Source organism: Zonotrichia leucophrys, chromosome 24 (assembly GCF_028769735.1).
Source record: "Zonotrichia leucophrys gambelii isolate GWCS_2022_RI chromosome 24, RI_Zleu_2.0, whole genome shotgun sequence".
Lineage (NCBI taxonomy): Eukaryota > Metazoa > Chordata > Aves > Passeriformes > Passerellidae > Zonotrichia > Zonotrichia leucophrys.
Genome location: NC_088193.1, coordinates 5,890,851 through 5,905,822, shown reverse-complemented (window position 1 = coordinate 5,905,822; position 14,972 = coordinate 5,890,851). Strand labels below are relative to the sequence as shown.

Here is a 14,972-nt window from a genome sequence, read left to right as displayed (position 1 = left end):
GAAAGTGATAAAAAAGCATCTTCCTCCCAAGTGGTTACAGCAGGAACAAAAATGAGCAACAAATAAATACATTACCAATGTATTTTCAAAAAATACAATTACTAATAATTGTAATAATACAATTACTCTCTAAATGTATTTCGAAAAAAAATATTAAAAATCAAATGGAGAAGTTGATTTTTCCTAATTTTCAACACAGAAAGTGATAAAAGTATCTTTCTTCCTCCCCTCCTCCCCATAAAAAGTGGTTTTTGGTGATTATAACAGGGACATATGTATTTAAATTTATTTTATTTATTTATTTATATTTTCTATATTTAAAACGTATTTTTAAGGATATTTTGAACAGAATTTAATTTTTTCAACCTTTTAGCATCTCTTTTTGTGTTTTCTACATTTTAAAGCATTTTGGATTTTTACAAACGTACTTTTTACATTTTTCTGCATTTTAAATAAATTTTTAACATATTTATAAAACATTTTTTTATTTTCACATCTTTGAACATATTTGTAACATTTTAAAACTTTACTTTTCAATATATTTGTAAATACATTTTGAACATATTTGAAACATATTCTAACAGATTTTTAACAGTTTACACAATTATTGTGACCATTATAATTTTTTCTTCACTTTTTTGCTGTTTTTTAAACACAACTTTTTGTGCTTTTTATTTTCCTTTCCCATTTACCTTTTCCCCCTTCTCCTCCAACTATTTTTGGCCATTTTCCATGGGAAAAAGAAAGCAAACCAAAACCCACCTGTGTTTTTCTATCAAAATTTACAACTTCTACACCCAAATATTTCCTCCTATTTCCCATTTTCCCACTACCAAGAACCTGCTGCCTTTTCCCTCCCCACCTGTTCCCCTAAATTCCATTTTTTGCTCCATTTTTTCCCCTCCTCCCTATTCAGCTGCAAATCCCCCCCATCTCAGCATCCTCTTCCCTCTTTTTCCATAGACTTTGGAATTATTTTTTTACTTATTTTTTGTTCTTTTCTTTAGCCCAAGGTGAGGTAATGGCTTCAGAGCAGCCCCAAAGGAAGCTTTATTTTATTTAATTTTTTTTTTTTTTTTTGGGTAATAGCTCAATTAGTTGCAGACTTGGCTGGAAATATTCGACTTGGCAGGATGCAAAAAGGGCTTTGGAATCCTGGTAAATACGTGTGATGATGGGGGGGAGGAAAAAAAGGGAAAAGGTTGGGGGGGAAAAGCCATTTTTTCCCTGCATAAATGTAATTTTCCATGGAGATAATAGGGAGAAAAAAAGGGAAAAAAAGATGAAGAGATATTCAGTGATGTGGCTGGATTATCCCAAAATCTGCTGTATTTTTGTTTTAAATGGAAAATGGGGGGAAAAAAAGGAGAAATCCCGACTGCTGTGATCAGGAGGGGAAGTGAAGCCCAAATTTCTCTCATTTCTGTAGCACCAGGGAGGGGAAGAGGGACAGAAATGGAACCTGTGGGGAGAGGTGGAAATTAAATGGAGCCAAGTGAATTTGCAGGTGCTGGAGCCCAACTTTGGAGTTATGAACAATAAAGGAGATTGAAAAGAAAAAAAATAAAAAGTGGGGAAAAAAGCGACAGCAAAAGGTCAGGCAGGAGATATTAAAGGCAAACATTTTAAAAGCAAAAGGTGTCATGATTTTGGTCCAGCTTGGGTTTATAAAGTTTTACATATTTTTGTATAAATATACATATTGCATTTACACCAATAATGACACCATTATATATATGAACATTTTTATATATTAACAATCACAAATAAATTTAAAAAATATATTAGACAAATAAATAAAATATACGTATATGTATATTTTATTTATTTTAAATAATAAGTATATGTATATTTTATTTATTTTATATAATAATATTATATATTATTCTGTATATAGAAATATATTGAAATGTATCAGACAAATAAAGAAAAATAATATTTAAATCAAAACACAGACAGGAAGAAATAAATGTATTAGACAAATAAAGAAATTATATATATAATGTTCAGCAATGTTATATTATAAAATAAATAAATTATATATAAAATTATATATTATAATATATAAAATTATATGTCATTTTTATATAAATATAAAATTATATATAAATTAAAATTAGATATAATCAATTATATATATAAGGTTTAGCAAGAACCAGAGCTTCCTTTTGCTCCATGCCTCAAGGGAAGACTGAACATTTACAGGTAAAAATAGGCAAATACTAATTTTTTCACAAATTTCTGCAGAGAAGCAGGCAAACCAACCACTCTGCAGCAGTTTTTCACCGAGATTTTAGTCTGAAACCTCTGGATTTGGGGTGCTGCTGATGCACCCCAGTTGTTTCCAGTTCTCCCTGAAGTTTTTTTAATGGAATTTTGTGTTGATAATGCAAAGTCCAGGTTGGACCTGTGTGAAGTCTGACAATGAGTAATTCAGATTTTTTTTTTAAATTTTAAGTGAAAACTGCCCCTAAATAGGTGCTGCCCTGTTCCAGAAGGCGTTAGATGTTGGAAGGATGCTCAGGGATTCACAGGAGATTCATCTTTACCTAAAATCATTGCTGTTTTTAAAACAAGCAGAATGTTTGCAGTCAGGGTGATTTATTTGGCATTCCCATTGGGGCTGAAGTTGGGTGATTTGGGCATGGGCACCAAAAAAATCAGATTTTTTTTGGCTGTCTTCTCCCAGCTCTGAGGTGACTCATTGTGGGCTTGGCGAGCTGGCAGAGGCTCACCTAATGTGGGGATAAAATTGAAAATGACTCTGTCTAGACAGTAATACCTGCCTTGGAAGGGCTCTTGGCAAACTCGGTGCTGCCGCTGATTTCATCTGGGACTGGTGGGAAACATCCCTGCCTAAATTACCCCACGCAGTAAAGGTGGTGGGAGGTTTTTCCTGTATTTCCATGGGTGAAAAGTTGGGGAAAATGTGTAAAAATCTAAACCTGCTCTTTCCAGGCAAAGATAAAATGCCTGGGTGTGTTTTACCTGTCCCACCAGAGCACTGCATCCTGAACTCCCCAAATTCTGCGCAGAACGCTGCAAAAGCTGTCAGGAAAGCCCAACAAACCCTATTATTATATTTATTTTATTTTATTGTATTTTATTTCACTTTTTTTTTCCCCCTCTGTTCTTTATCCCCTGCCCTGCCCAGATGACAGCCACAGCCCACCAAAACCTAGAGCGCTGCATGCCAAACTCCCCAAAATCCCATGCAAAACCCGTCAGGAAAGCACAACAAACCCTGCTTTCATTTTATTTTATTTTATTTTAATTTTTAAAAATTTTTTTTCATATTCTTTTCTCCCTCTCTCCTTTATTCCCTGCCTTCTCCAGATGACAGCCACAGCCCACCAAAGCCTAGAGCATCCCAAACTCCCAAAATCCTTCACAGAACACCGCAAAACCTGTCAGGAAAACACAACAAACTCTGGTTTATTTTATTTTATTTATTTTATTTTATTTTATTTTATTTTATTTTATTTTATTTTATTTTATTTTATTTTATTTTATTTTATTTTATTTTATTTTATTTTAATTTTTTTAAAATTTTTTTTCATATTCTTTTTTCCCTTCTCTCCTTTTTCCCCTGCCCTCCCCAGGTAACAGCCACAGCCCAGCAAAGCCTAGAACGCCGCATCCTGAACTCCCCAAATCCCACGCGGAACACCACGAAACCCATCAGGAAAACACAACAAACCCTGGTTTTGTTCATTTATTTATTAATTTAAATTTTATTTTATTTCACATTGCTTTCCCCCCTCTCTCCTTTATCCCCCGCCCTCCTCAGATGACAGCCACAGCCCACCAAACCCTAGAGTGCCGCATTCCGAACTCCCCAAATCCTGCACAGAACACCGCGAAACCCATCAGGAAAGCACAACAAACCCCGGTTTTATTGTATTTTATTTTATTTCACATTTCTTTTCCCCTCTCTCCTTTATCCCCTGCCCTCCCCAGATGACAGCCACAGCCCACCAAAGCCTAGAACGCCACATCCCGAACTCCCCAAATCCCACGCGGAACACCGCGAAACCCATCAGGAAAGCACAACAAACCCTGTTTTTATTGTATTTTATTTTATTTCACATTGCTTTCCCCCCTCTCTCCTTTATCCCCTGCCCTCCCCAGATAACAGCCACAGCCCACCAAAGCCTAGAACGCCGCATCCCGAACTCCCCAAATCCCACGCAGAACACCGCGAAACCTGTCAGGAAAGCACAACAGAGCCTGTTTGCATTTTATTATATTTTATTTCACATTTCTTTTCCCCTCTCTCCTTTATCCCCTGCCCTCCCCAGATGACAGCCACAGCCCAGCAGCCCACCAAAGCCTAGAACGCTGCATCCCGAACTCCCCAAATCTTGCACAGAACACCTCAAACCCTGTCAGGAAAGCACAACAAACCCTGGTTTTGTTTATTTATTTATTTATTTAAATTTTATTTTATTTCACATTGCTTTCCCCCCTCTCTCCTTTATCCCCTGCCCTCCCCAGATGACAGCCACAGCCCAGCAAAGCCTAGAACGCCGCATCCCGAACTCCCCAAATCCCACGTGGAACGCCATGAAACCCATCAGGAAAGCACAACAAACTCCGTTTTTATTGTATTTTCTTTTATTTCACATTTCTTTTCCCCTCTCTTCTTTTTCCCCGCCCTCCTCAGTTGACAGCCACAGCCCACCAAAGCCTAGAACGCCACATCCCGAACTCCCCAAATCCCACGCGGAACGCCACGAAACCTGTCAGGAAAACACAACAAACTCTGGTTTATTTTATTTTATTTATTTTATTTTATTTTATTTTATTTTATTTTATTTTATTTTATTTTATTTTATTTTATTTTAATTTTTTTAAAATTTTTTTTCATATTCTTTTTTCTGTCTCTCCTTTTTCCCTGCCCTCCCCAGGTAACAGCCACAGCCCAACAAAGCCTAGAGTGACACATCCCGAACTCCCCAAATCCTGCACAGAACACCGTGAAACCTGTCAGGAAAGCACAACAAACCCTGTTTGCATTTTATTATATTTTATTTCACATTCTTTTCCCCCTCTCTCCTTTGTCCCCTGCCCTCCTCAGATGACAGCCACAGCCCAGCATAGCCTAGAACGCTGCATCCCGAACTCCCCAAATCCTGCACAGAACACCGCGAAACCTGTCAGGAAAGCACAACGAAGCCTGTTTCCATTTCATTATATTTTATTTCACATTGTTCTTCCCCTCTTTCCTTTATTCCCTGCCCACCTCAGTTGACAGCCACAGCCCACCAGAGCACTGCACACACGCCACATCCCGAACTCCCCAAATCCCACGCGGAACGCCGCGAAACCCATCAGGAAAGCACAACAAACCCCGTTTTTATTGTATTTTATTTTATTTCACATTTCTTTTCCCCTCTCTCCTTTACCCCCCGCCCCCCAGATGACAGCCACAGCCCAGCAGCCCGCCAAAGCCCAGCCCGTGCTCCTCACCACGCCGGCAGCAGCCGCCACCGCGCCGGTGCCGCCAGCGGGCGGCGACCCCCAGGCACAGCTGGAGGCCGACAAGAGGGCTGTCTACAGGTGAGGCAGGATAATTAATGCCTTTTAATTAATGGCTTCGTTGTTGGAATGCATCAATTACTGCATTATTGTGGGTTGTTGCATCAGTTCGGCGATGCACTAATTAATGCATCAGTTATTTGATGCATTAGTTGGTATTATGCATTATTAATCTGCATTAATTAACACACGGGAAGGGGGGGATTAGCAATTAGCTCCTTTGTGGCAATAATAACCATTGATTGTAACGTGTGGTGATGGAGCTCCTTCGTGGATGTTGTTCTGCAGCATCTCTGCCCCCTCAAAATATTAAAAAAAAAAAAATCCCAAATTTACTTTTTGGGGGCAAAGTCTTGTGATTTGGGGCTGAACAAGGAGTGAAGTCACACATTGACCTGAAATGTGCAGTTCCTGCATCTGCACAGGATGTGGGCAGTGATGGATGACTCTTCCAGTCCATTTTCTGTCAATTTGGGCATAATAATATATAATATTTTAATATATGCAGTAATGTTATTGTATAACTGCTATAAGTACTGTTTTAATTATGTAAATAGTATAATTATAAAAGTAATATGTAATTATACAAGTGATATGTGATAATTTACAAATCATAGAGCAATGATGCAAGAGTAACAATATTCTAATATAATTAGGATTAAAGTTTAAGGTTTAGGATTAACCTATCAATGACCAGGGCTGTGGGGGCTTGTGAACCAAAAAAATTGAAGGAAATCAAATATTTGTCCTCCAAATATCAAATATTACAAGGCTGAAAGGTCTGAAAAAGTGGATGAAGGTATGGAATAAACTCACTCTTTCCCAGGAAAACTCCAAGGATTATTTGCTGCAGGTGTCCCAGTGATGGAAATGATTTCCTCTAAGCAAAAGAAGCCATTTGAGGACAAAAATACCTTTTTTTTTGGCATTTCCTTGAAGAGTTCTGCAGCATTTGTGGGATAAAGGGAAGAAAACAAACCCCAACCCACCCTTGGAGTTTTCACAGCCTTAATTGGAATGTCAAAGACATGGAAAAAACACCTTGTGGGAGGAATTGCCCCCTGAAAACTGGGGGAAAATTGTTGTCCAGCTCCATGTGTGCACTTATTGCCCAAACCTGGATGCTTATTTTTGCTAGCCAAAACAACCCCACAAATATTTTTTATATAAAACAAATATATCCTACTATATATTTATGTAATACTTATATATATATATGCATAAAATTAACTTTTTTTTTGCTGAATATCTCCCTATCCAGTGGTTCAAATGGATGGTGTGTATGTCATTAGGTATCAAAAGCACACAAGGATTTTTCTTAGCCCTCCCAGGTCCGTTTCCCTCCACCCAAACCAATGGATTTTTGTTAATTTTCAATAATTGCACCAAGGCAGAAGGCATTGGCTGTGAGCATCAGTCGATCAAGCTGCAGGGAAATTGCTGGGAAAATGGGATGGGAAATATAAAAACCCATGGACAAGTCACCCTGCCGGGTTTTATGCCCTAGCAGGAGGTTTATCATCCATTAAAAAATAAAAAAAAAAAGGGGAAAAAATAAATCCTTCCCCACCCTTGTTGGTGTGGGAGCAGCTTGGCAGGGACTGGTCCAGCAGTGCCACTTCTCTGCTGCAATTTTCACCCAGCTAAAGTGTTTTCTTGGCTTTATGCAACAGCGGGGCTGGGACTTCCCAATGGATTTTGGACCAGAGAAGATGATGCTCCTGAAGGGAAATGATGCTTAAACCACCCAAGCACCACAAATTGGATTTTTCCAAGTGGATTTCTTTGCATTAAGTTTGGTGGGGGCTTTTTGTGGGGGGTTTGGCATTTTTGTTTTGTTTTGTTTTGGGCTGTTTGAGGGTTTTTTAGGGGAAAAGGGGTGGAAAAAAATAAAATTCCTGTTGTGACATGCCCGCTGTGCTGCTGGCTCGGCTGAAGGTGGGAAATTAGGCCATTAGAGGAATTCATTCCTCTTTATTAGCCCGTGTCGAATCCTTTTTATTAGTGGCTGCAAACGACCTCTCTCCTGCAGGAAAATGTCAGGGCTGGTTCAGCCCTTTCATTTGGAGGATTCCCTGGCAGAAAAAAAAAACCCAACTAAACAAACCAAGGTTTTTTGTTTTTTTTTTTTTTCAAAACTAAATCACTAAAAGCAGATTTTTCTACCCCAAAACTCTCCTTTGTGCCATAGGGGTGGTTTCCCACTGTAAAATCCACAGTGGGAAAATCCTCCTGATTCCCCTGTGCAGCCTGGATATCCATCTATTCCCCCCACTGCAAATTTCATGGCAAAAAGGGGCTCCAGCTCTTAATTTTTATGCCACAACCTCCACCTGCTGTGGTGGGCCGTCCTTTCCTTTGCATGGTGTGAGCATGGAAAGGCTGGAAATGAAGAAAACGTGGTTTGGGTTGGTTTTTTCCTATGCAAAAATGAAAAAAAAAAACCCCAAATGCCACAATAATTCTACATAAAGCTCATGGCAAAACCCCAAATTCCAGCACTCTTCTAGACTGCCCTCCTTGGTGCCCTCTAAACCTCCAAAATTTATTATTTCACATTCTTTCTCCTCCTTATTCCTCCTCCCAATGAAACACCAGCACCTAGAAGGTCTTGGCCCCCTGATTTCCCCTTGTGTTTGGTTTTTGGTTTTTTTTTTAATATAAATATTTAAAACTGAGAAATTTTTTGTTTGGTTAGTGTTATTTTATCTTGTTTGGTGTTTATTTTATTGTTTGGTTCCATTTAATTTTATTTTTACTTATTGGTGGAGTTGATCGAATTGGATTCCACTTTGGTTTTTTTTTATTTTTACTTTGTCTTAGGTTTTAAATTTTTTATTCCACTTTATTTTCAGCTGAAAAGCAAACCATTCTCCCCTCAGCCATGTTTCTTCCTCCTCCTACTCTCTGCCAGCCCCAAACCTTTCCTGGGGGCCCAGAGCAGCATTGCCCCCATTGTCAGTACTGAGGAGCGTGGGGTGATGCTGGCCTTAATGCACCCCCTCAAAGAAAAGGGGCTCGAATTTCTCAGGGGCTTTAACCCCCTTTTCCCCTCCCCACACCCCCATCCTTGGGGTAATTCCATACCTCTGCTCCCAATTGTTGGAGCAGCTCTGGAAATGGCAGCAGGCACCTGCTGCGGTGGCACCGTTCATAAGTCCCAATAATTCAACTTTCCGCCTGGAATTTGCCTTTCATATCCCTTGGCTAAGCTCCAGCGGGGCGACTGAAATTATGAAATGATTTCCCCCCGTCGCCACTCTCTGCTCCAGCCTCGGTGAATCTTGCATTAAACCAGGATCAGGACAGATTAAACTATAATATGCTGTGGTATTAGCGGCTGCAAATGAAGACTTAGCCAAGGGGTTTAACCCCTTCGCCTGACTCCGGCTCAAAGAGGCTGTCAGGAGGTGATTCATAATCATCTTTTGGGCCATCTTTTGGAGATAAAATGGTGGAGCCAATCCCACTGTGCTTGGATAACTGGAGTGCTGTGGGAGGCCATTCCTGCAGGAGCATTTTGCATTTCTGCCTGGAAAGACTCCATAAAACATTTTTGATTTGAATTTGCACAGCTGGAGGGGCTCATTGAGGCTTGCCCTAAGCCGTGCTCTTCACCCCTGTATTGTCCACGAGCTTTGGTGCTGTTTGTGTGTTTGCATTTTATATTGCATCATCATTGGAGAGATTTGGGTTCCAAGAAGAGCTGTAAATCTTTGTTTTCAAGATGAGCTCATGGTAAGAAAGAAGCGGGATTTGACCCATCTTTGTGGACTTGTCAGAGGTGCAAAGGGCCCATAACAAGGTTGATCCATAGGATTCTGCAGGCAGATAGAAGTCCCCATCCATCAACTCCAACCAAAAAGACGTTTTGAGGTGAAATATTACCATCCATGAGCAGGTGCTGATGTCCATCCTTGAAAGGAAAAGCCCCTTGGACAGCAGATGGCTCCAGGACATCTTGGCTATGTCCAAGACTTAACCTTTTTGCCTATTTAGGAAATGCTGACTTTGGTGCAATGATGGAAGACATTGGAACAAGCCTGATGGAGGAGATAGTGAATTGTACAATTTTTAAGCTTTTTTTTTGTTGTTGTTGAAAGAGATCTAAAGGGACCACTTCCAGTGTGACTTGGGAGTGAAGTTTGCACCACCAGGTTCTTAGAGATTTGGATGGAATGGATGGATGGATGGATGGGTGGATGGATGATGGATGGATGGATGGATGGATGGATGGATGGATGGATGGATGGATGGATGGATGGATGGATGGATGGATGGATGGATGGATGGATGGATGGATGGATGGATGGATGGATGGATGGAGGGATGGGATGGATGGATGGATGGATGGATGGATGGATGGATGGATGGATGGATGGATGGATGATGGATGGATGGATGGATGGATGGATGGATGGATGGATGGATGGATGGATGGATGATGATGGATGGATGATGATGGATGGATGATGGATGGATGGATGATGGATGGATGGATGATGGAATGATGGATGGATGATGGTGATGGATGGGATGGATGGATGGATGGGTGGATGGATGGATGGATGGATGATGGGATGGATGGATGATGGATGATGGATGGATGATGGATGATGGATGGATGATGGATGATGGATGGATGATGGATGGATGATGGATGGATGGATGGGATGGATGGATGGATGGATGGATGGAGGGATGGATGGAGGGATGGATGGATGGATGGATGGATGGATGGATGTGGATGGATGGATGGATGATGGATGGATGGATGGATGGATGGATGGATGGATGGATGGAGGGATGGATGGATGGATGGATGGATGGAGGATGGATGGATGATGGATGGATGATGGATGGATGGATGGATGATGGATGGATGGATGGGTAAAGATGGACATGGGACCCAAAACAGTGGGCCTTATGGGTGTTCCCATTTTTCCTCTGCAGGCACCCTCTGTTCCCGCTGCTGACGCTGCTCTTTGAGAAGTGTGAGCAGGCCACGCAGGGCTCAGAGTGCATCACCTCGGCCAGCTTCGATGTCGACATCGAGAACTTTGTCCACCAGCAGGAGCAGGAACACAAGCCCTTCTTCAGCGACGACCCCGAGCTGGACAACCTGGTATAGGCAGCTGGGGCTTGGCAGATGATTTCTGGGGGGTGTTGAAAAGGTCGGGGGTGAGGAACAAATGAAGATCTGCCCGCATGTCTCTGGGCTCTGTAGTGCTGGTCATCTTGGCAAGGTTTTCCACAGACCTTTTGAGGCCTTCTCCAGGACCTTCTCTGAGACATCTTCCAGAAGATACCCTGTAAGAACAACCCCCCTGCCCCCTTTTATCCCACACAACATCTGTGGGGTCAACGAGGTTCCTGAGAACAGCTGAGATTGCTGGTTGGTTTGTGCCCCAAAAGTTGCAGTGTCTGTAGGAATTACTGCTCCTCAGTGCAGCGTGCAGTAGTGTCAGCATGCTCATCTGCCACCATCTGGTTTGAAGTGTCATGGCCAGCTCATGTCCTAGGAGCAGGGCAGAGCGATGACTTCATGGAAAAAGTTATGGGATAGATCATGGATCACAACAGTTTGGAACACTTGGACTGGCTCTGGTGAATTCCCTGCCACAGCAACTCAGATTTCCTACTGCATCCATTGCTGCTGGATGGTGCCTCAGAAGACTCTGCTTTGGATTTCTCTTGTGTGGATCTCAGGAAATATCCCCAAATCACGTTATTTTGTTCAGAAAAGCATCCAAGCATGGTCTCCATGGCAAACATGTGGGTAGACAAGTTTGTGGCACCACCCTGATGCTCCACAAACAGATTTTCAAGGTCTGAAGAATTCTGCACACCTCTGATGATGCAAACAGCAAAACACCTCCCCTGAGGGGTTCTGTGTCCCCTGGGACTTGTAGAAGAGGGATTTCCATCCCAAAATAAGAAGCAAAATCAGGCAATTCACAGACTCCTTTTTCCAAGTATTGCAGGTATCAAGGAGGGGATTTTGAATGGTGATATCACAAAGGGACGAACCGGCAAAACTCATCTAGGTGAAAGAACTACTGTTTTTTAAAAAAAACAAGAGAAGATTTCAAGCTGAAGTAAAATCTCACATTTGTGCCCTATTTCAGCTTGTGGAAGAGAGGTTTTTAGCATCCCTAAATCAAGAGTCTGCAGAATGCCCTTCAAAAAATTTGTAGCCCCCTTTTGCATATTGCTAAACTCATTTTGCAATGACTTGTAGTCAAGAACAGAAATTGCTCTGGGACAAGCAATCACAAAAAACCCAAAAAAACAAAGCCACAAAAACCCAATAACCCAACCAATGTTTGGGATTATTTCAGGTTTTGGACTAAACAACTGCTGAGGTGCACCAACAAACCCCCATTGCATTAAATTGCATAAAAATGGGTGTAAGGGTCTAGCAGGAGAGAAATGGAGCCAGATGAAGGAAAAAGAATCTAAAAATTTGGGAAAGGAAAACCTATTTCTGTGCATATCAAGATGAAACATCACCAGCAGATAGTGCAGGAAATGTATCCACACTGGCTATTTTCAGGTTTTGTGTGGTTTCTAAAAAAAAGCCCCACATCACACCAATCATGGTTTTTAGGCATATTCTGAAGCAACTCTTGCTGCCAGGGTGAAATTTGGCCATGGGCAGTTGGGTTGATCCCACTGATCCCATGTGTAACCTGACAGCACTTGATACATTCCTATTCAAATATTGCTGTATCTGTTGCTGTGTCTTTCTGTGTGTCTGTATCTCTGTTCATCTGGGTTTGCCTGGTTCTAGTACATAGCTGGATGTATATTTTCTATCCAATGCCCAGAACTCCACCAAAAAAGGAGGAGCCATGCGCCTCAGTGTGGGTAACCTGCATCAAGACAGAGATGGTTGATATGATGCTGGAGAAGCACATTCCTCTTGTTGGGAGGGAATTTTGGGTTAAAAACTCTTGCAGTGCTCAAAACTCAACATTTCAGCCTGCTCTTGAGCTGTCACTTTTCCTCTATTTACATTGTCCTTATTTTGGTTGTTGTTATTTTTTGGGTTTTGTTTTTCCTTTTTTTTTTTTTAACACCGCCCATTTGCCAGAAACTGGTGATGGCACAGCAGGGCTGAAAAGGCCAGTGGCATTAGCTATCATTAGAATAAGAGTCATGTATTCCTCGCTGCCAAGATGCACATAATTAGAAATTAGAAAAAGGTCAGATCTCACCATTATCAACTCAATCAGCTGCCGAGTGCCACACAGTCAATTAATTCAGCATCTGTATTTTTTACAACCCCGCGCACGTACGCCGTCGGACTGTAACTCTTTATCCGGACAGATATACGACGCAGCGGAGCAGGGACATAAAATGAGACCCTAAGCAAATGAGCTGAGATAATTGAGAGATTTATTTTTTTACATATATGTGTCAGGTCTTCTTGCCTTTGCCCTTGAATATTGACTTTCATGGCCGGTGAGCCCTGGGAGGATGCGGAAATCCTGGGCACGACACCTCCACCTTGTGCTTTGCCTGTGTCAACTGCTGAGGAGGGAAGAAAAAGAAGAAAAAAAAAGCAAAAAAGCGAAAAAAGAAGCTAAATAAAAGATTTTTCCAGCCTCAACCTATCATCCCTGTTCACCAACCAAAAATTCACTTTCTCTGTCGCGGAGCTGCCACTGGAGTTTGGCCCTGGATTTTTTAAGATGTTTCCCAACCATGGCAACTTGCAGTTTGTAAAGATGACCACTAAAATTTGCAAGTTAAAAACACTCTTTGAAATGCAAAGACGCTTTGTTACATAAAACCGGATTTATTGCCCCGGAGTGAATAGCTGAAATTTTATATATTATGCAAGATTTCAAACAGCGGCTGTAAAACTTAAGGTTTCGGCTCGGCGAGAGGAATGTTTTATGTGTAAATTTTTTAAGGTTTATGGGGTACGTTTTAATGAGGCCCAGGCTTTGCACCAGCAACAGCTCACGGCTGAGCTGCAGCCCCGTAATCTTGTTAGAAGAAGTGGCCTCCAGAGAATAACCAAACACTTCTCAACAACGAGGAGATTGGCTTGTACTCCTTTTTTGGGGCATGGGGAGCAATTCCCACGAAGGCAGTGGTGAATTTGGTGAATTTTTCCTCTTGGATCTCATCTGATTGATGGGCAAGGAAAAGGAATGCGGATATGCAGAGGGATGGGCTCTGGGATGGGTTTTGGGCAAGAATATTCATTTCTTCTGCATGTTGAGAAAGGAAATGAATTTCATTCTGCTGTAGGGGATCAGTTCTGCCTTAGATTTGGGGGAGAATCTTGATTTTAACTCTGTGCCCTTGTGCAGATGGTGAAGGCCATCCAGGTGCTGCGCATCCACCTCCTGGAGCTGGAGAAGGTCAATGAGTTGTGCAAGGACTTCTGCAACCGCTACATCACCTGCCTCAAAACCAAGATGCACAGTGACAACCTACTCAGGAACGACCTGGGGGGGCCCTACTCCCCCAACCCCTCCTCCATCAGCCTCCACCCCCAGGTAATGCCCTGAAATTCCTCTCCAATAGCCATTGTTGCACTTGGGCCAACAGGAGTTGCCAACAGGGTTCCAGACTTGCTCTACAAGAGCTGCGGCCTCCTGAAAAGTCATCAGTCCGTCCCCAAGAATTAAAAAATAATCCTGTGCTTTGCTCATAGAGTGCAATAAGTGATGTTGTGGTGAGTTTTTTCCCCTTTTTTTTGAATTTTTTTAAGTCCTTTTTTTGCATGTGTTGGCAGAGCTGCAACCCCAATGATTGTGGCTCTGCGAGAGACCCCTAAACTCTGATGCTGCAGCAATTAAATGTGAGGGCAAGGGAGCTGTGCAAGTGTGTGGGAATATAAATATGAAAGTTGCATTTTTAAATGAATAAAATGCTAATTGTTGGCAGGAAGAATAGAAACGTCAGGATTTTCTCTACTGTTTCTCTCTCACTTTTTGTTTTAAGGCAGCTCAAAGGATTTTTGGGTCTCAGGTAACTCTTTCTGGCTTCGCTGCTCCTTTTTGTGTCCCAGCAAATCTTGCAGTTCTCCCCCAGCAAGATCAACATTCCCTTTGCTTCTTCTTTTGCATAATTTGGATTTTAGCTGGGAGAAGAAGACAAGGATAGTGGAAGAGTACAAGGAAATACCTGAGAACTGCAGAAATATCACCTGAAGCAGCCAAAACAAGTTGAACCTTGGTGGCTTTGGGGGCAAAATAAGGGGCTGTAACTCAATATTCAGAGAAGCTGCCCATGGTTGGGGTTTTCATGTGCATCTGCAGTGCAGGGAATACATCTTGGCTGCTTGCATCCCAAAAAACTTCATGCTAGATTGTTCCCCTAGGGCATTTCCCTCTCTCAGGCACTTGGTTTTTGGGGTAGAAAAATAGAATTTAGGGTTTCACAATCCCACCAGAAATAACTGCAGTGAA

General features: G+C 41.7%; 1 protein-coding gene across 3 annotated transcripts in view; it reads left to right on the top strand.

Moving 5' to 3' along the window:
- Positions 1 to 14,972, top strand: part of PKNOX2 (PBX/knotted 1 homeobox 2) — a 110,801-nt gene that overhangs the window by 82,507 nt on the left and 13,322 nt on the right. For all 3 annotated transcript variants that reach the window (XM_064732119.1, XM_064732121.1, XM_064732120.1), the window contains 3 exons: positions 5,423 to 5,562; positions 10,495 to 10,666; positions 13,869 to 14,057. In XM_064732119.1, the coding sequence (XP_064588189.1) occupies positions 5,423 to 5,562; positions 10,495 to 10,666; positions 13,869 to 14,057 (501 nt within the window). The remainder of the gene's footprint in view (positions 1 to 5,422; positions 5,563 to 10,494; positions 10,667 to 13,868; positions 14,058 to 14,972) is intronic.